Source organism: Thalia democratica, chromosome 2 (genome assembly GCF_965202585.1).
Source record: "Thalia democratica chromosome 2, ktThaDemo2.hap1.1, whole genome shotgun sequence".
NCBI classification, from domain to species: Eukaryota; Metazoa; Chordata; class Thaliacea; order Salpida; family Salpidae; genus Thalia; species Thalia democratica.
The window spans coordinates 54,581,951-54,604,724 of record NC_139166.1 but is presented as its reverse complement, the minus strand read 5'-3'; the positions used below and the strand labels follow the sequence as shown (position 1 = coordinate 54,604,724).

The 22,774-nt window shown below is 31.0% G+C and overlaps 1 protein-coding gene across 2 annotated transcripts; it reads left to right on the top strand.

The window, feature by feature from the left end:
• Positions 1 to 118: 118 nt before the first annotated feature.
• Positions 119 to 18,888, top strand: LOC145849933 (cytosolic carboxypeptidase-like protein 5). Of its 2 annotated transcripts, none has more exons than XM_082955055.1 (14): positions 119 to 228; positions 2,651 to 2,848; positions 3,600 to 3,806; positions 4,459 to 4,648; positions 4,770 to 4,950; positions 7,192 to 7,326; positions 9,396 to 9,585; positions 9,936 to 10,082; positions 10,349 to 10,519; positions 15,699 to 15,848; positions 16,193 to 16,434; positions 16,558 to 16,671; positions 17,374 to 17,679; positions 18,053 to 18,888. In XM_082955055.1, the coding sequence occupies exons 1-14, from the start codon at positions 157 to 159 to the stop codon at positions 18,429 to 18,431; spliced, it is 2,682 nt and encodes an 893-aa protein (XP_082811181.1). In that variant the 5' UTR covers positions 119 to 156; the 3' UTR covers positions 18,432 to 18,888. The 2 variants fall into 2 exon arrangements, with proteins under 2 accessions (XP_082811181.1, XP_082811180.1); XM_082955054.1 differs by having other exon boundaries at positions 17,305 to 17,679.
• The last annotated feature ends 3,886 nt before the right edge of the window (positions 18,889 to 22,774 follow it).

Below are 22,774 nucleotides of genomic sequence, written 5' to 3'. Positions count from 1 at the left end.
TTTTTGTGATTATATATCTCATTACATAGTTTTCATGTTGTTCAGAGTTTGTTTCATTCTTTTATTTGGTATGCAGAATTTTATGTTTTAATCTAGTAAATGATTTAAAAACTATTCCAGAATTATACAAAAATGTAATTGAATTGTGACGTAATAATGGAAATCAAGTGTGGTGGTCTCCTTTTCTTTTCAAATTTTGACTCTGGAAACTTAGGTTCGGTTGAAAAGGTAAGTCTGTGTTAAACTTTAGTAAGTATAAGCAAAAATGTAATGAATAAAGTTATAATTTGTTTCATGTAGAAAATATTTAAATTAAGATTTAATAAAAATGTATTGTCCTCATCATTTGTTAAGCAACTGATTTCAGTTTTTCATGAAATCTTCCTTGCACTATAAAATTTCTATTTAAAAACAAATAAATATTTTATAACTAAAAACGAAAAAAAAGTTTTCTACCATACAGCTTTTTGTTATTAAGTTAAGAGTAGAGTAAAAAAATTTGAGACCGGTTGCTTAAAAAACTTAGATGAAATAAAAATTTTAATTAAATATTCTTTTAAACTGGGCACTATGAAGAATCTATTGAACCTACTTTGTACCCTTATATCTAATAAACTTATTAAATTTCTTATAAACAGTAAAAAAATAACTTTTAGCTAAGTTAAACACTAAAAACATGTCAAAATGTAAAAATTTTTCCTATCTCCCTTCCCTATGCTTTTAACAACTAATCTTTAAAGTAAAATTAAAAGCATTTAAAAGTGAATTTGTTTAAGTAAATTTAAGTAATTAAAACTGTTTTTACTATAACTTATAGTTCAATGTTTAAAGATACAAAAATTATTCTAGTCTGTGTGGAATGATTAAATTGTTTATCTTTAAAAGTTTACAGTTTTTTTGCAGTTTTGCTTTTTTATTAACATTTCCTTGCTTTCTTTTTTGTTAAACTTAAAAAATTGTTATTAAACATTTTGCTAAATAAAAAACTGGCAAGCAATTTGTTTTGAACTTTTTGAAAACTATTCATCTAACCTTAAATTGCTTTGCTTTTGTATACAACTATAATACGTTCACCGAAATTAATAGGAAGTTTTAATTTATGAATTTTTTATAAACCATATTTACCTTTTGTATGTAAAAAATGAACTTAAATTAGCTGATGGTACTGTAGATTAAAAACACCTGATTAAACGTGAAAAACTATAAATAATTTACCATAAAATTGATACTTGTCTAAGATAATTATATTCTTCATAAATTTTTTATAAATTTTTAACGGAAAAGTCATATTTAACTATGATGAATTTTTATTATTAATTATTTTCTCGGAAACTTTATGATTAAAAGTTAAATTATTGATTAAGATGTTATAATGTTTTAGTAAATTTTAATTCATCAAAAATTTTATTTAGAAAAAATGTTGAAAATCAATTATTTGTTAAATATTATAAGCTAGCAATAAATTTGATAAATTCACTGATTTTAAAGTAAAAAAAAAATTTTTGGCTAGCTATTAGACAAATAATAAACTTTTATCTAATGCTTTATTCCACATAAAATGTTGAAAAAATAGTTATAATACACTCAGGGTTGCCACTTTACCTGGAAACCTGGAAAAACCTTGAAAAATCTGGAATTTGGCAATTTAGGTAAAAAAAATCTGGAATTTTCAACATGTAAAATCAAAAAGTTTTGATTTGACTCTAAAAATCTATCATATAATTAAAAATTTTAGTCATCATCAAAAATTATTTTTATTAAAAAACGTATTTAAAGTACCTTTACAGTATCTTTTTGATGTTTTTTTACTATTTAACACAGTTTCTTACCTTAAACTTAATTTTTAACTAAAAATAAACCCAAAATGTGTACTTTTAAAAACCTGGAAGAAATTTGGAAAACCTGCAAAAATTTTTGAAAAAACAAGTGGCAACCCTGTACACTTGAAAACTGACTTTTTATAAGGAAGGAAATGTTTTCATCTCTATAATTACATGTTAATAAATGAATGTTAGATTTCAAATTTTACTATAACTTTAAAAATCTTTGTAAAGCTAAAAAAAAACTTTGAACTTTTAAACTTAGTAGCAAAAATCAGAATTATACACCACTGGTAAGTAAGTGTTTAAAACAAAATGGCATTTAGAGACAAAAATATAATAGAAACTGTTTACATTTGAAAAAAAGTTATAAAGTTGAAACTCTTTCATTAAACAACACCTCTTAAAGTTTAAAAAAAAATTCAATACCCGAGCTATTAGCATAAAAACAAGCAATTAAAGATAATTCGACAACAGCGTGGTTTTTTTTAAAACAAAAAACACTTTTACCATAAGAGGTACAAGTAAAAATAACCAGGCTTTTCAATTCTCCATGACCGAAAAAACACGCATGTTGCATGTGAATTTTGTTCACGATCATTTCATGTAACTCGAACCTCTGTTGAACAGGAGTTTGGGAAGCCCTGCTTTAAAGTGCAACTTTTTTTCAACAAGCCGCAAAATATTTTTACAAAATAAGTCTTTTAAGCTTTAATTACTTAGTTTCCCCATAAATCAAAGAAAAACAGACGAGCCAGGAATTTTGTTTTCAACATGCTAATATGTTTCTTATACTCACGAACGTTTCATGCAAAACTTCCGTTTGGCAGGTGGAGAAGTCGGAAGATGAGGAGAACGAGGGAGCGGGCTTCCAGGTGCCGCCAGATTACGAGTTCAACGTGCAGACGAAGCCGGATTGCGCGGGAACCGAGCACGAGAACGGCAACAGGAGCTGGTTCTACTTTGGAATCCGGGGCTATCAGAGCGGGAAGCTCATCAGGATAAACATCACCAACATGAACAGACAGGTTCCTACTGATTTGTTTGTTTTTAATTCAAAACTGTTCTGTGTGAAACTATTCGAACCCGGTACTCTTTTTTGAGTCTTTACAGGTGTGCTACGTACAAACACTTAAAAAGTAATAATTTAAAATTTGTGTGTATAAAAAAGTGTTGTTATTTCTCTTACTCATTGCTTAATAACCTCAATAAACTTGACTTAAAGTTTAAGATAGACTTAACCTTCTTGTTAATTTGTAATTATTGGTTTTGATTCTGTTTATGACGTGTTTCTTCATCTTAAAATAGAGAATTAAAACGTATTACAGTGTCTGTACTTTTATATGTTCAGGCTTATAGACACAAATTCTGTATAAAAATTTACTCTAATACTTAATTGCTTCTATAGTTTTGTATATTTGTTGTTTTTTATTGGCTGCGCAGAACTATTCAATTTCAAATTAAATTGTTGTTAATTTTTTTTAAGTTTTTAATATTTTGTTAACTATGATAAAAACTTAATGCTATACTCACTAAATAATCTTCTGCTATTTTTTATCAATACTTCGGCTTACAGTTTACCTTAGTTATTGTAGCGATCAAGACTTTATTTATCATAAACTTATCTGTTTTAAAAACATTTATATTTTTAATATCCAGGTTCAAATGATGAATGGGCCTTAATTTAATTTTTACCTGAATAATTTTAATTAGCAAGACTTAAATAAACTCAACCTGTTTTTCAACTTGTTATGTTAATTACACACAATATGTTCACAGGGCAAGCTGTACAGCCAGGGTATGGCGCCGATGGTGCGCCAGCCGCCGCACAGGTCCAAGTGGGCCAGGGTGCGGGACAGGCCGAAGTGCGAGACGGTGGACGGCCAGTTCAGGCTGTCCTTCTGCCACCGGTTCACGGAGGGACGGTCAACCTACTTCGCCTTCTGCTACCCTTACTCCTACACTGAGCAGCAGAACGCTCTCGCTGTTGGTTTTTATCAGAATTTTTTTTTAAATTTTACAAAAATAAAACTGCATATGCTTAGGCTGCAAACTTTTTGTTTGTTAAATTTATACAAAAGTATACTACATTTAAACTTCTATTTCTAGCCTATTTTACCCATAAAAGTAAGTCTATATCAGTAGCCCACCTTATACATACATATAACAAATGTTTTTGATCATTCAGTTAAATAATAAAAAGTTAAATAAGCTTAAAATAAACGGAAATCAAATTTTAGCCAATCAAATTTAAGAAGTACTTTAGCATTTGGCAGAATAAAACCTCATCAATGTTACGGCTGTAGTTTAAAAAAAAAATAAACTGCTTATGAGCTCACACTTTAAATGCACATACTTGATTTATTTTGAAGCAATTAATAAATTTTAGGATTTAAACAAAAAAAGTTTTGTTAATGAAGTCGTTAAACCGCAATAAAAAAAAGTTGAATTAGCAAAGCTTTCACACACAAAGCAAAGTTTTTTTAAAGCTTTTTGCAACAATCGACAAGTGTTTTACGCCGGTCACTGAATAAACAAAACTGATTAAAGTTTATTTTTATAAGTGTTTTGTCTAGATTCTTATTAATTTTGTATGTTGAATTTCTACTAGGTTAATTTTGCTGTTTTCAATTATTAGGTCCTCGATTTGAGGTTCAAAAAAGTAATTGAGGAAATAAAAAAGCCTGATGTAACTATTACAAACGAAACGGAGTCAAACCAAATTAGTGACAGTCAAAGTATTAGTATTGATAACTTGCATGCCAACAATATAGATGAAAGCTCAACTGAAATTCAGAAAGAATCTACTGAAATTGATCCGCCAACAAGTTTTTTTTATTTCAAATAAAAAATAGTTTTGTTTAACTTTTGGTTAATTAGCAAATCAAATACAATATTTTCTTTATTAATTTTTGTAGAAAAACTTTCCTTAAAAATGTTATTTTTTAGCAAATGTTCAGCAAACGCCACGCAAATCTTCCATTTATTACTACCGCGAGGTGGCGTGCTTTACGATAGACGGTAGGAATTGTGACGTCATAACCATCACCGACCACAACGGCTTGACTGGTGAGAGGGAGCCCAGAATTTGCGGGTTGTTCCCCGATGAAAGCAGGCCAAGACCCCATAAGTATGTTGTTTTGAATGTTTTTATTACAAATTTAATAAAACATAAATTATTAATAAAACAAATTGGTACAGTTATAAAACTGTATTTCTTTTCATTCCTAATAACATTGTTCCATCACCACAAAAACCCTTGGAATACTTGAAAAAAAAAACAGAAATTAACTTTGTTTTTGGTGGACTTTTCAGATGGTGTGTTTAACCGTATACTAAAAAACTATTGAGGATTGAAAGTATTTTAAAGGTTAAAATATAAACTAAAGGTGTTAGTTTTTTAATTTTAAAATAAGTTTCAAGTTCGTTTGGTTTGATTTTTTTATGTTTATGTACGCAGGATTTATTTTCAAAGTATTTGTTTAATGTTTACAACTTTTGTTAAAAGATGAAAGTGTAAGCTATTTAAGTAAATGCAAGCTTTTTTAAAGACAAAGTGACTGTGAAATCAGCACTAAGTGAACAAACTGATCAATCCCACTGTTAATATATAAGTGGTTTTAAACAATAAGCAATTTTTTTCTTTTTTCAACTTATAGAAAGTTTTTATCGTTTTCTTTGAATATTTGTTAGCCATTTTTTAAAACTTAACTCTAAAATATACTCAAGAACTTTATTCTCCAACACATAAGAATTTTTTCTTTGGAGTTAAGCTAGTTTAATTTCTGGTCCAACAGGAGAAAATATTTAAAATAAGCTATCTAGTACTGTTGTAAATAAGTTGTTCACACTTTTACAGTTTCGTCTTTTGTATAAACTCTTTCAATTCGAAAATCCGTTTTGCGGTGAAACAGTGTAATTGTGTTTTTTAAAATAATAAAATTTCAATTAAAAAAAAAAATAATTTTAAAAGTTTAGTTATAACTTAGCTGTTTTTATCGTTTAAGAAGTTACCAACACTAATAATCTAATAACTAATATGTTAGAACGACAGGCTGAAACTTTACTGGGATCTTATAGAGTTTTGTGAAGTATTGTCTAGGGTAGTATTGTACTGGGTCTTCATTCTGGTATTTTGTAGCATCTAATCTTACATTAAACTTCTTATATGAAAATTTGTTGCTAAGCTAACTTTGATACTTTTAAAAAGTGTAAAAAAATCTGAAATTTTAAATTATAGTTTAACATTAGTATTCAGGTTGAAAAAAAAGTTTTTAGGTTTTAAAACCTAAAAGTTGTTTAGCAACGTATAATTTTCGTTGTACAATCTGTTAGCACGTTAGACTGGTATAGAACTTAAAACTGATCAGAATTTAGAAGTATTTTAAAATTTAGCTTCGGAACTATCTTTCAGGTTTCAATGAGTTATAAGTAATATCCAGTAGTTTAGGAAACCAGATTTTACTAACAAAGTGACTGCAACTTTTAAATTTAATCAGCTGGAAAAAAGTTTAGCAGTTACTTAAACCTCTTTGCTCAACTTTACTTTAAAAATACTTAGTATTTTTTTTTTAACTCAGACATATTTTAAAATACAGTTGTAACCCTTTAATAAGTAAATTAAGTATTGTTTAACATGATTTTTTAAATAAAAACTTTTGCTAAAGGTAGGTTTAATTTTGCTTTATTATTATAACTATTGTTATTTCTTTTGCTCAAAGTTATCAAAAAAAAAATTGTTTATGATGTAGTCTTTAAGTGTTTATAGAAGGTTTCGTAAATAGCTTAAAAGTAAGATTCAAAACTATGCCTTAGTATTAGGTGTTCTTACTTTTCATGTATGGTTTTTCTCACAAAGCTTAAATTTTTTGTTAAATTAAATTTTGTTTTTTATAAATTTTTATTAAATAGATGGTTTAAATAATTTTTTTTAGAAAAAAAAATCAGATTACTTTAAATGACTTTGTATAAGTTTAACTCATATTATTCAAACAAATCAGATTTACTTGAATTTTATAAAGCAGTTCAAAAATGTTTGAAAAAAATACATGGCAATACCTTCATAGGTAATTAGTTTTTTTTTAATTTAACTTACAAGTAAAAAAATATATGGCTATAAATAAAAACAAACAAGTATTTACTTTAAACAGTTTTTTATAGATAATTTTTTTGAAAAAGTTAAAAATTATATGTAAAAGTTCTGTAAAACCATAACATGTGCGATTTAATGGATAATTTTTCAGCTGTAAAAAGGTACTTTACTTAATCTTTGTAATATCATACAGCAATGTTAAATAGTTCATTCTTAAACAAATGCTTTATTAGTTTTAACAGAATATAGATTTTATAACTGTTGTTAATTTTTCAACAGGTTCAACAACAAGAAAGTGTTTTTCCTCTCGTCACGTGTTCATCCCGGGGAAACCCCTGCAAGTCACGTGTTTAACGGCTTCATTCAGTTCATACTTGATGATGAAGATGAGAGGGCGAAACTGCTAAGAAGCAAGTTTGTTCACTTGTGAATTTGTTCTGTATGACGTCTTGTGTAGTTAAACACTTTAAAATTGTTTGAGTTTATTTGGCATGTGGATCCGCAAATAGAAATAAGAACTATTTTGATTTTTTTAATCACCAGCCAAAAGCTAAGGTTCTAAGTCGTTTAGAGCTCTAAAAATAATTCAAAAACCTTCTACAACTAAAGATATGCCGGTTTGCTCCAATTTGGCGCGTTGATAAGTTTTTTTTGAATGTTTTATTGTGGTTTTTTAGAATTAAATAATCAACGCTGAAGATAAATCTATTTAGATATTAATTTAAATTAAAATATATTTAGTTTGTCTTTTCTTAGTTTCATAAATATATTTTAAAGTATTCTTTAATGAGTTCGAGTAATAGTTGAATGAATATTTTTTTTCACAATTAAAACAACTTTTTCTGTTGTTGCATTTTTCGAAAAATTTACCAATGTTGAGCATTTAAAGTACACTTTTGTGTTTATATATCAAATCACCTTATCTTAATTTTGTACATTATTATTTTATTGCTATAAAGTAATCCCTATTAAGCATTATTTTGTTTTTAACAAGACTTTATTTTTTATATACAGTTTTATCCAATGTGACGGAATTTAAACCTTTTAGTTAATTTAATCTTAAAATTAGTTATCATGTTTTTTTAGACACTGACATAATTTACTTTATGAACATAATTTACTAAACAGCCAGAGCTGTTACATCAAAAAATAATTAAAATGTGAGTTTTACTTGCCTATTTTAAGTTTAAATAAAACTATTTTTATAAAAAACGTGTAAGTAATTACATGTTTTAAAGCTACTACTTTAAGTCTGTAAGCTCTTGTTCTGATTTTTTTACTACTTAATTTTAAATAGAGGTGTGCAAATTAAATACTTTATTCACGACCGGTTTCGGTGGCAAAAAATTACGACCTTTACATATTCGAAAATTCAAGCATGTCAGAGAATAATTAGATAAAAATGGTACTAGTTTTTAAAACGAATTGAATTTAATTAATATAATATAATGAATCAAACAAAAAAAAAACTGAATTAAGAGCTTTTTTTAAGTTTAAAGTTTAAAGACATTTATAACTTGAAATTTATCTAAATGGAATTAAAAACTATCTAAAATTGTGATTTTAAGCCAAGAGTCAACAAAACATTAATAAAACTCAAATTTGCTGAAAATTTCAAAGTCTTATATGTGTTAAATTGTAACAGTCAAAATTAAAAGGATTTAAGAGCTATCTAAGAAAAATTCTAAAAACTTATCTTAGTTGAATTAAGAACTATCTAAAAAGTTTTAACTTAAACCAAATATCAACAAAAACTGAATGAAAAAGTCAAAAAAAAACTATTTTGTACTATTATTATAATCTGGTTAAAGTTTTGTCTGCTTTCCAGTTTATTAATTAACATTTGTTTCTGTGTCTGCATGAGTTCATTAATTCCGTTCTTTTGTTGATGCGACTTGTACCAGATTCAAGTATTTATAAAGCATCTTTTAAGCACAATCTGCATGTCATTATTCCTGATTTAGATTTTTTTTCTATTAAACTAATCTACTATTTATATATTTAAAATATATTAGTTACTATTTAATTTTTTAAAATCAACAGGTATAATTTTGGGCTACAATAGAATTTAATTTTTGTAAACATTAGAAACATTGACTTTGCACCAAAAGTCATTATTTCCATTTCCCTTCCACAACGGACTGAATCCAATTTTTGTACACTGTAAAAAAAATCTAACACATTCAGCTTATTTACTTATTAAAAGCAATTATCACTTGTTTTTTGTTTTGTTACCAACACTTTAATTGATAAAACACAAAAGATTTTAAATAAATGATATAACTCAGATTTGTTTGCAACTAAAGTTTGATTCAAAAATAGGTTTTAGTATTTTTAAGCGGAACTCAATGATAAATAAACACGTTTTGTTGTTAGCTTATTTACTTATGAACGGCAATTACCACTTTCTTTTTATGTTTCATTGACAATTTTTTTTTCAAAGATTTTTTTATTATTTATAAACCCTTGTTTATTCAAACCAGATACGTGTTCAAGCTGATCCCGATGCTTAATCCGGACGGCGTGTCCCGGGGCCACTACAGGACCGACAACCTGGGCTGCAACCTGAACAGGGTGTACAAGAACCCCCACAAACGAAACCACCCGACCATATTCGCCTCGAAAGCCCTCATGCTCTTCTACCACCTCTACTACGCGAGCAACGCTGATCAGGTTGGTCTTTAGTGGAAATGCGTTGAGTTCAAGCACTCGACAGTCGTTTATACTAGCATGTAAGAGTGGTTTGAAGTTTTGTAGTGGATGATTGTTAAAGCGTAACGACTGCTTTTGTACGAAAGTGCTTTATTCGCTCAATTTTGTTTCGCTGCCTCTGAAATGCGGAGGCTGTAATATGTATTTTTTTCATAGTTATGAACAAACTGTTTGGCAGGTAAATCCACTAACGCGTTAGAGTATATTATTTCAGCTATCATAAAATCGAACAATTCAAAGACTCGGAAATAAAACACAAGTTTATTTTAAGCTAACACAAAATACAGTTTTGAAGTTCTTACTAACTACAGGTTCACGAAATCACCGGTGGCAAAGATTGGATAAAGTTGTTCAAACACGATCCCAAACAAGACGACCTTCCAATCACGTCTTCCGAACAAGAAATCATGACCAATCAGATGGCCGATGTCATCATTTACATGAAGAAACAAGACAAGGTTTGTTTTGTTGTTTTAAAAACGCCGTTTCAATGTCATTTACAAAAAAAAACTAACGGTAAACACCAAACGAGCTACTTTTAGTTGTTACAAATATTGCCAAATGCATGTACTTTACAAAATTATTTCTTTAAATTACGTTTTAAACTTTGAAAAGCGTTGCCAATTTAAAAGTTATTTTCAAAAGACTTTAGTATAACTTTTTTTTGATAAAACATTCAAATTAAAAAAATAAACTACCCAATCAACTTATCTTCCTGCATTAGGTAACTCCCCCTTCAACGAGAGAGGCGAGCCGGACGAGCTGGTACAACATGGAGTACTCTCTGCTGCCGTCCAGGGACAGCGGTGTCAGCTACTACATAGACTTGCACGGTCACGCGAGCAAGAGGGGCTGCTTCATATACGGCAACCACTTGGATAAAATCGACGATCAGGTTTGATGTTGTGGGGTCATTTGTAAACTAGATTCATTTGGTTTTTAATTTGTTTTCGATCAGGTTGAGTTTTGATTTGAGTTAATCTTTTATATTAGTACCACATTTACCTTTTCCTTTTACTATTATTTTTCCTCTGTTGTACTGGATGATTTAATCTTTGTAGCGAACTTAATTTTGTTTACGTATAATCAACTTCGGTAAAATAAGGTACCCGCAGATTTACGTGGTCATATACGGAAACCACCTCGATAAAACTGAAGACCAGGTTTTAAAATCTTGGTTTTTTTTAAAGTAATGTACGACTGTGTGATTTTTAGTTTTTTTCGATGATGTTGAGTTTTGACCCGGATTTATTTTGTTATTTTTTGTATTGAAAGGAATATTACCTACTCCATTTTACTATTGTGTAATACTAGACAGTTTAATCATTATTTCAGAACTTTAATTTTTACCTATAGTTGGCTTTGATAAAACGAGGTAACCACAGCATAATTCTTGTTTAATTTCACCTTCAACAATAAGTATTTATAATCCAGCATAACTCAGGGGTAGACAACCAACTAATAACTTGTAGGTAGACAACCAACTAATAACTTGTAGGTAGACAACCAACTAATAACTTGTATGTAGACAACCAACTAATAACTTGTAGGTAGACAACCAACTAATAACTTGTAGGTAGACAACCAACTAATAACTTGTAGGTAGACAACCAACTAATAACTTGTAGGTAAACAACCAACTAATAACTTGTAGGTAGACAACCAACTAATAACTTGTAGGTAGACAACCAACTAATAACTTGTAGGTAGACAACCAACTAATAACTTGTAGGTAGACAACCAACTAATAACTTGTAGGTAGACAACCAACTAATAACTTGTAGGTAGACAACCAACTAATAACTTGTAGGTAGACAACCAACTAATAACTTGTAGGTAGACAACCAACTAATAACTTGTAGGTAGACAACCAACTAATAACTTGTAGGTAAACAACCAACTAATAACTTGTAGGTAGACAACCAACTAATAACTTGTAGGTAGACAACCAACTAATAACTTGTAGGTAGACAACCAACTAATAACTTGTAGGTAGACAACCAACTAATAACTTGTAGGTAGACAACCAACTAATAACTTGTAGGTAGACAACCAACTAATAACTTGTAGGTAGACAACCAACTAATAACTTGTAGGTAGACAACCAACTAATAACTTGTAGGTAGACAACCAACTAATAACTTGTAGGTAGACAACCAACTAATAACTTGTAGGTAGACAACCAACTAATAACTTGTAGGTAAACAACCAACTAATAACTTGTAGGTAGACAACCAACTAATAACTTGTAGGTAAACAACCAACTAATAACTTGTAGGTAGACAACCAACTAATAACTTGTAGGTAAACAACCAACTAATAACTTGTAGGTAGACAACCAACTAATAACTTGTAGGTAGACAACCAACTAATAACTTGTAGGTAGACAACCAACTAATAACTTGTAGGTAGACAACCAACTAATAACTTGTAGGTAGACAACCAACTAATAACTTGTAGGTAGACAACCAACTAATAACTTGTAGGTAGACAACCAACTAATAACTTGTAGGTAGACAACCAACTAATAACTTGTAGGTAAACAACCAACTAATAACTTGTAGGTAAACAACCAACTAATAACTTGTAGGTAGACAACCAACTAATAACTTGTAGGTAGACAACCAACTAATAACTTGTAGGTAGACAACCAACTAACAACTTGTAGGTAGACAACCAACTAATAACTTGTAGGTAGACAACCAACTAACAACTTGTAGGTAGACAACCAACTAATAACTTGTAGGTAGACAACCAACTAATAACTTGTAGGTAGACAACCAACTAATAACTTGTAGGTAGACAACCAACTAATAACTTGTAGGTAAACAACCAACTAATAACTTGTAGGTAGACAACCAACTAATAAATTGTAGGTAAACAACCAACTAATAACTTGTAGGTAGACAACCAACTAATAAATTGTAGGTAGACAACCAACTAATAACTTGTAGGTAGACAACCAACTAACAACTTGTAGGTAGACAACCAACTAATAACTTGTAGGTAGACAACCAACTAATAACTTGTAGGTAGACAACCAACTAATAACTTGTAGGTAGACAACCAACTAATAACTTGTAGGTAGACAACCAACTAATAACTTGTAGGCAGACAACCAACTAATAACTTGTAGGTAGACAACCAACTAATAACTTGTAGGTAGACAACCAACTAATAACTTGTAGGTAGACAACCAACTAATAACTTGTAGGTAGACAACCAACTAATAACTTGTAGGTAGACAACCAACTAATAACTTGTAGGTAGACAACCAACTAATAACTTGTAGGTAGACAACCAACTAATAACTTGTAGGTAGACAACCAACTAATAACTTGTAGGTAGACAACCAACTAATAACTTGTAGGTAGACAACCAACTAATAACTTGTAGGTAGACAACCAACTAATAACTTGTAGGTAGACAACCAACTAATAACTTGTAGGTAGACAACCAACTAATAAATTGTAGGTAGACAACCAACTAATAACTTGTAGGTAGACAACCAACTAATAAATTGTAGGTAGACAACCAACTAATAACTTGTAGGTAGACAACCAACTAACAACTTGTAGGTAGACAACCAACTAATAACTTGTAGGTAGACAACCAACTAATAACTTGTAGGTAGACAACCAACTAATAACTTGTAGGTAGACAACCATTTAATAACTTGTAGGTAGACAACCAACTAATAACTTGTAGGTAGACAACCAACTAATAACTTGTAGGTAGACAACCAACTAATAACTTGTAGGTAGACAACCAACTAATAACTTGTAGGTAGACAACCAACTAATAACTTGTAGGTAGACAACCAACTAATAACTTGTAGGTAGACAACCAACTAATAACTTGTAGGTAAACAACCAACTAATAACTTGTAGGTAAACAACCAACTAATAACTTGTAGGTAGACAACCAACTAATAACTTGTAGGTAGACAACCAACTAATAACTTGTAGGTAGACAACCAACTAACAACTTGTAGGTAGACAACCAACTAATAACTTGTAGGTAGACAACCAACTAATAACTTGTAGGTAGACAACCAACTAATAACTTGTAGGTAGACAACCAACTAATAACTTGTAGGTAGACAACCAACTAATAACTTGTAGGTAAACAACCAACTAATAACTTGTAGGTAGACAACCAACTAACAACTTGTAGGTAGACAACCAACTAATAAATTGTAGGTAGACAACCAACTAACAACTTGTAGGTAGACAACCAACTAATAACTTGTAGGTAGACAACCAACTAATAACTTGTAGGTAGACAACCAACTAATAACTTGTAGGTAGACAACCAACTAATAACTTGCAGGTAGACAACCAACTAATAACTTGTAGGTAGACAACCAACTAATAACTTGTAGGTAGACAACCAACTAATAACTTGTAGGTAGACAACCAACTAATAACTTGTAGGTAGACAACCAACTAATAACTTGTAGGTAGACAACCAACTAATAACTTGTAGGTAGACAACCAACTAATAACTTGTAGGTAGACAACCAACTAATAACTTGTAGGTAGACAACCAACTAATAACTTGTAGGTAGACAACCAACTAACAACTTGTAGGTAGACAACCAACTAATAACTTGTAAGTAGACAACCAACTAATAACTTGCAGGTAGACAACCAACTAATAACTTGTAAGTAGACAACCAACTAATAACTTGTAGGTAGACAACCAACTAATAACTTGTAGGTAGACAACCAACTAATAACTTGTAGGTAGACAACCAACTAATAACTTGTAGGTAGACAACCAACTAATAACTTGTAGGTAGACAACCAACTAATAACTTGTAGGTAGACAACCAACTAATAACTTGTAGGTAGACAACCAACTAATAACTTGTAGGTAAACAACCAACTAATAACTTGTAGGTAAACAACCAACTAATAACTTGTAGGTAGACAACCAACTAATAACTTGTAGGTAGACAACTAACTAATAACTTGTAGGTAGACAACCAACTAACAACTTGTAGGTAGACAACCAACTAATAACTTGTAGGTAGACAACCAACTAATAACTTGTAGGTAGACAACCAACTAATAACTTGTAGGTAGACAACCAACTAATAACTTGTAGGTAGACAACCAACTAATAACTTGTAGGTAAACAACCAACTAATAACTTGTAGGTAGACAACCAACTAATAACTTGTAGGTAGACAACCAACTAATAACTTGTAGGTAGACAACCAACTAATAACTTGTAGGTAGACAACCAACTAACAACTTGTAGGTAGACAACCAACTAATAAATTGTAGGTAGACAACCAACTAACAACTTGTAGGTAGACAACCAACTAATAACTTGTAGGTAGACAACCAACTAATAACTTGTAGGTAGACAACCAACTAATAACTTGTAGGTAGACAACCAACTAATAACTTGCAGGTAGACAACCAACTAATAACTTGTAGGTAGACAACCAACTAATAACTTGTAGGTAGACAACCAACTAATAACTTGTAGGTAGACAACCAACTAATAACTTGTAGGTAGACAACCAACTAATAACTTGTAGGTAGACAACCAACTAATAACTTGTAGGTAGACAACCAACTAATAACTTGTAGGTAGACAACCAACTAATAACTTGTAGGTAGACAACCAACTAATAACTTGTAAGTAGACAACCAACTAATAACTTGCAGGTAGACAACCAACTAATAACTTGTAAGTAGACAACCAACTAATAACTTGTAGGTAGACAACCAACTAATAACTTGTAGGTAGACAACCAACTAATAACTTGTAGGTAGACAACCAACTAATAAATTGTAGGTAGACAACCAACTAATAACTTGTAGGTAGACAACCAACTAATAACTTGTAGGTAGACAACCAACTAATAACTTGTAGGTAGACAACCAACTAATAACTTGTAGGTAGACAACCAACTAATAACTTGTAAGTAGACAACCAACTAATAACTTGTAGGTAGACAACCAACTAATAAATTGTAGGTAGACAACCAACTAATAACTTGTAGGTAGACAACCAACTAATAACTTGTAGGTAGACAACCAACTAATAACTTGTAGGTAGACAACCAGTTGTACGCGAAACTGGTGTCGCTCAACTCGGCTCATTTCGACTACAACGCGTGCAACTTCACCACCAAGAACATGTACATGCGCGACAAGAGAGACGGAATGTGCAAAGACGGCAGTGGGAGGGTCGCCATTTACAAGGTTTTTTTTTGTTTGAATTTGCACATTTGCTAAGTCAGCAAAAATAGTTTTATTTCATGATACTTTTATTTTAAATTGTTGTTTTTTATTAATTTTTAATGTGTATAAATTAGGGATAAGGGTATAAATAAGAATATATTCAAAAATTGGTTTGAAAAAAGTTGCAGACTCAGCAAGTTTGCAAACCAGACTGACCTTTAATTATAATTTCCAATTTAATGTACAAAACAATTTTCACATTATATTTTTTTTTTACAAAAAATATTAATAAGTACTAAAATATTTTTAGTTTGATGAGTTGTTAAAATCTATGTGAACTTAAAGTTAACAAAATAAACACCCAGGCAACCGGTATAGTGCATTCGTACACATTGGAATGCAACTACAACACGGGAATCACCATAAACTCGTTGCCCGGCAACCACGAACCTGTCCAGTTTCCCCCCAGGTACTCCCCCGTCACGTGGCAGGGCGTCGGTAAGGCGCTGGCGGTTGCAGCGCTGGATATGGCCGGGGAAAACCCTAACTCGAATGTACAACATTCGGAATTTAACACCATGGACACCTTGAGGCTTTCTGTGCTGAAGTTATTTTTGTTTATTTTATTGAAATATATTTTTTTATTTCAATAGTATATTTTGTTAATTTAACTGCAATTTTAAAGAAGTTTCCAGGTATTTAAGATGTTTAAAAAAAAAGTGACTTGCAGGCAAATACAAAACTCGCGAAGCAATACGTCTTTTGGTAAAAAGTCAACGAGTAGGAAATGGTCGAAAATAAGCATTGATAAAAGCGAACCTGTAGATGCAAATAACAAACCCAAGTTTGTTTGCTTCAATGTTAAAATCTTACTATTTATTTTTTCAAATGGTTTGCCACTAAATATAGTTTATTTTTGTTAGTTTTAAACATTTAAGCTTATACTCTTGAAAGCTTTTTTTCTTGGATGTAAAATTATTTAAAACATTTTTTTTAGTTTAAACAATATTTCAGCCACCGCTAAAGTTACGCTAGTTGTGTTTTATCGTGATTTTGTAGGTAAAACTTAAATTTTTAGTATTAGTTTATAAGTTTAACTACTTTGGACAATGTTATAAGCTACTTTAAACTGTTAGTGATTTATCTAAATTTTACTTGATTTTTCTCATTACATTTTGCATACACTAAGAAGTTCGGCGTACTTTTAATATCCTTACATTAAAAAAGTCCTTTCTACAGATTTATTTTTTTAACAATACTTTGTTTTTCTTTCAGATTTTACATATAGTTAAAAACACGTAGAAAAGTTACCATGTTTATTTAATAAACCTAACATTAAAGATAAATATGTCATTTAAGTAACTTGATTTAAAACAGTTGTGCCCTTATTTTGAACAGCTCAAACATGTCTAAAAACGTTAAAGCTTTTGTAAGGGTTCCAATTAACTTAATAAAGTTGTCTATAAAAATTTTGAAGGTGGTCGTACTCCAGCCACGCTGAAAGCAAAAATCATCCAACCGTAACTAGAAAAATAACCAATCGCAGCCCGCCGAGCAGGAAAACGCCCAGCAGAAGCCCCGTGACGAGAAAATCAGCCAATGGCGACGCTGCGAACGACTCCTCGGCGGGCAGCTCCAATTCGACGCGGAGCAAAAAAAATCCCCAAAGCAGCTCCAAAAAAATCTCCGCGATAGTTTTCACTCCGACGACCGGCAAGCAGGACTTTGTCAGGCGGAACAAGAACCTGGCTAAAGTCACGTCACAAGGGAGAAATGCGAGGAAGGGGTTTCTGCTGCAGCCGACCAAAACCAACTTCAACCCGATATCAGTGTTCAACAATCAACAGAACAAGTTAGTTGCAAATTGTGAAGTTTAGAATGGAAAATTACCCGATGAAAGTTTAACGAATGCTTTAATTGCTTTTATTATTCAAAAAAGGTGATCAGGTAAAGTTTTTAGTTCGTTTTGAGGTAAACAGTTGATTTTTGCGTCGCAACTAAAACCAGATGGTTACGTTTTTTTGATCTTTAAAGAGTCTTATTTTTCAGACTGCCTTTTGCAGCGTTAAAGTATTTTTGATAAGCATTTTATGAACATTTTTAATATTTCTTAGTTTCAAAAAACATGTTGTTAGAAAAAAGTTTGATATTTTAAAGCTAACTATGATTTAAAGCTACCAAAACAAATTAAAAACTCAAAAGAATATTTTTTGAATAATTCGCAGCTTTCCGACGCGATCCAAGTTCACGCCACTGAACCAAGGAGGCAGCCAATCAGACGGCGGCTTTTACTCGGGACACGGCGAAATCGTTCCCGCCACCTTCGGCAAGACAAAAACCAGCCACAGTTTCGACAGGAACTTTCTGCCGGCCGTCGACATCGGAAAGAACGAAAGGTTCGGCCTCCCCGCCGTCACCAAGCGGACGAAAAAACCGTGGGACAAAAAGCTGAGCTTATCGCCCGACTTCCCGCGTAAAAAATCTCCAAGCAAGGGCTCCGGTTGGTCGAAAAAAGCGAGAAAAAGCTCTGATTGGTCGAAGAAAGTCAGCGGCATTCCTGATTGGGTAAAAAAGAACAACTGCCGGTTGAGGATTTCCCCTTGAAGATGAGTCGTTTTTAAGTTTTTATTAAGTATTTTGCATTAAAATTAAAAAAAAAGGTTTATATTTCACAAGCAAATACGTTTTAGTATAACTGTTTTAAGAATCGGATTGTTTTTAGAAATTTAACTGTGATTTCAAAGAAAACTGTGATGTTTCATATATATTCTCAAAGCGATACAAATTTTAGTCATTTCTGTTTAATAGAAATGTTAAAAAATATGCTGTTAAAAAATGTTACCAGGTTTTGTTATAATCTAAGCACTCTTTTTAAAATAAAACGGCCAACATTTTTATAAATTAGTTATTTGGTCGTATATTTCAAGTAGCTAATAAGTTAAACGCAAGTTATCAAAATTTTTACTTTAATTGTATTTTTAACTTAAAAAATCATAAATTTTATCATAAGCTGTTAAAGTTTGAAACTTTTAAATGGTGTTAATTTTTTGAACGATAAATTTTCACAACCACACATTTTTAATCCTTATTTTTTAGTTTAAAATTTTTGTTGTTTCACAACATTTAACAATCCTTTGCTTGATTACTGTGTTTTATTGTTAGCAATTTGTCTGTCGTTCTGAATTAATTTTTAACTATCTATAAATTTTGTTAAAAGTTAGAACTTCAAACCTTTCAAAATTTGTGCACATATTTTGTTTTCTAGCAACGTACTGTGCACGCTAGACTAAAAGTATCTTCAAAAATCCGCTAACTTATGTTGTAACTAGCTTTTTTAGGGAACCCTAGTTTAAACCATAATGAGCCTAGTATTAGCATTAATTGTGTATTAGGGTGCATATGTTGCCCATGAAAAATGAAAATTTTGGAGTTTCACAAAGTTAACTTTTTTTTTTGGTGGTAAATCACATAAAAATACAGAACAAAAAAATTTACTTCCTAGCTATAAGCCTGTTAGAGCTAAACACTTTTAAAAATTTTGCTTTATATTGGTATATTTAAAAAGGCAAAAAAAGACCATTTCACTAAAAATCTATCTTCTGCTAAGTATTTTGAGATAATTACCTTAAACTTTTAAGAAATGTTTCGTTCCATATTTAGAAAATTCTGTGGCAATAAAATTCAAAAAAATTAAAGTTTTATGCAAAAAAAAAAAGAAAAAAAATCAGTTTTATTTATAATTTGTTTAAGTTTTTTTTTTAGAATTTGTTATTACAGAATTTCCTAAATATGACAAAAATCATTTCCTAAAAGTTTGAGGTAATTATCTCAAAAAACGTAGAAGAAAATAGATTTTTAGTGATTTTTTTTTTTTGCTTTTTAAATATACCAATATAAAGCAAAATTTTCAAAAGGGTTTAGCTCTAACAGGATTATAACTAGAAAGTTTTATTTTGTGCTGTCTATTTATGTGATTTTCCACCAACAAAAAATTAACTTTGCGAAATTCTAAGGTCGGGGCAACAGTTGAACCCCAGTGTGTATATAGCAAAATGTCTAGTGTGCATTAAACGTTTTTTTGGTACTCAACTGTGCAAACCACACGTTTTAAAACTTTTGCGAGTGCATGACAACATGGTTTTAAAGTTCAAGTAACTAAACTGATTAACAGTTATGGCTTTAAGCATATCAAGCAAGATCGAATAGTACTTTTAAGTATTTATTGAAGAAGCATACAGTTTTACTAGGTTTATTTCTACACCTGAAAGATCGAAAAAAAACTGTAAGAAAATGTTGATTGAAAAATTTCTATACAATTCAGACAACCATTAGGGTTTTCCAAAGAGGGCTCTACCGCTTATTTAGTTTAGAATTTTGGCCTTCATGGTGCGTTAGTTAGTAAGACGGCGAAAAACAGATAGGGAATTAACTAGTAACGGGGCGATACAAAACAAAAGTTTCTGCCAAGGGAGTGTTTATGAAATGAGTTTTGGAAACTTTGCGTTAAATCAGCATGAACCAGTGTTTTAATTTATTTAAACGTTGAGGTTGTTTTATTTGTACTGAAATTTTGTCACTACAAACATATCATGTTTTGAACCATGAATTTTTGAGGTGGTTTTATTAAGTTTAATATACTTATGTGGGGAGCGCGTCAGAATGACACAGCGACAAAATGACACGGTCGTCAAGTAGACACGGTGCGTCACTTTGGCACAGCGACAAAATGACACGGTCCGTCACTTTGGCACGGTGCGTCACTTTGACACGGAGGGTCACTTTGGCACGGCGACAAAATGACACGGTGCATCACTTTGGCACAGCGACAAAATGACACGGTGGGTCACTTTGGCACGGTGCGTCACTTTGGCACAGAGGGTCACTTTGGCACGCCGACAAAATGACACGGTGCGTCACCTTGGCACGGTGCGTCACTTTGACACGGAGGGTTACTTTGGCACAACGACAAAACGACACAGTGCGTCACTTTGGCACGGAGGGTCACTTTGGCACAACGACACGGTGCGTCACTTTGGCACAGTGACAAAACGACACGGTGCGTCACTTTGGCACAGCGACAAAACGACACGGTGCGTCACTTTGGCACGGAGGGTCATTTTGGCACAACGACAAAACGACACGGTGCGTCACTTTAGCACGGAGGGTCACTTTGCAGCAGCGACAAAATGACACGGGGGTCACTTTAGCACAGCGAAAAAATGACACGGTGGTTAATAAGGGAGGGAACAATTTGTTGTGAAACTTCAATCTTCATTGGTATGCACAGCGATCTTATTTTTCTAGGAAACTTTTCGGTTTCCTGTCTTCTAACCGGTTTTGTAGAATCAGCAACAATCACATTGACTAACTTTAAAAACAAAAACCGCAGGAATTTTTGATTGTGACTTCATAAAATAAATAACACGTAAGGTTTATACCTTCTATTGTCCATCGTCGTACTTATAAACAGCATACTCATTTTTAAGCTGTAGCAAGGTGTAAGGTGTGCTTAATAAACGACAAATAATTATTTGTATCAAACAACGTTCAGAAAAAATGCAAAAGCAGCAACTTTTTTAACAAAATACGATTGCCAAAATTAAAGGGAATTTATTTTTGATTTCTTTCGAATGGAAAAACTTAAACACAATTTTGTACTAGAACTTGAAACGAGTGATAAAAACTAGAAAATGACTTGCCATTTTACGACTAGAAAATAAAAACTAATATGAACATATTTTTTAAACTTCAGCAACATTCTGATTTAAAAAATACAATCTACATTTTAGATCAATCATTCAGCACATCAAAACAATAAACTAGTAGATGTAAACACAGAGGAAAATTAGTTTTATAAACTAAAACTCAGACGTTATCAAACACAACTTTTCTGCTGTTGTAATTCTAATGCGGTTATTATTTTACGTTTTTATGCATAAAAAAAGTAATACTTGCGCTCTTTTGGCGACTTAATAGGTTGCAATTTTGAACTAAGATACTGCGTTCCCTGACGATTTACTAGCAACATCTTCAAAAAATTATTATGCACTTGACTTAAAAGATCGAAATTTTGCGCCTCTATGCGACTTATGTTAGTTGCAACATATATCGTGCACTTAGAAGTAGAAATATAATGCTCTTTCGCAAATAAAATTGTGCACCTAAGCACTAAAAATGCATAGATAAAAGTATAAGTACAAATAACCGCAAATAAATTAGTTTTTTTAGCAAAACATTCCCTACATCAAGCATCTCTTTAAATAAATCTCAATAAACCACAACTACACACTTGTAATACAATTGTAGACTTGCTTTAACAAAATACAATTTTTCTTACTATTATAATACTAAAACTAATGGTATAAATGCTATTTATTTCCTTATATGCAATAAAGTACTATAATATCTGTCATACTCTAAGTTTAATTCTTTATATTTCAGGCTACAAAGTTTGATAAAAATAAAAAAGACTTAAGAGTATTAACTTTAATAGAATTAATTAAATTGACGATAAACTTAACATTTAATACACTATTTTTAAGAACAACTAATTTTGATTTATTAGGACTCAAGTTGTATAACCTCTAAGGCTTAATTTTCTTAAAAGTGATAAATATATAAATGCGCATGAATGGTTGCATCAGACTTTAAATTTTCTCTCAACTGTTAATAATACTATTTATAGTTTTTTTAAATTTAAGCTCCAGGACCGTTTATTTTAATTATTTGCTTTTAGACAAGTTTATTATACATTTTCAATACACAGTTTTAAGTAAACATCTTAACTTATTAAATTTTGTTGAATGTTTTTTTGTATGCTTTCGGAAATTTAGGACTTAACATTAAAAAAAAAAATTTTTAACTGCTCGTTATAGATTGTTAAAGCATGTGATTTACGACTCAATAACTGAAATGTTCTTTGGTATAACTTTTCGAGCGATAACCTT

Excerpts from the sequence above, each read along its gene's own strand:
- LOC145849933 (XM_082955054.1), top strand. The coding sequence starts at position 157 with ATGGAAATCAAGTGTGGTGGTCTCCTTTTCTTTTCAAATTTTGACTCT. Across the intron at positions 229-2,650 it reads ACTTAGGTTCGGTTGAAAAG|GTGGAGAAGTCGGAAGATGA; the intron begins GTAAGTCTGTGT and ends TCCGTTTGGCAG. Across the intron at positions 10,520-15,698 it reads TGGATAAAATCGACGATCAG|GTAGACAACCAGTTGTACGC; the intron begins GTTTGATGTTGT and ends AATAACTTGTAG.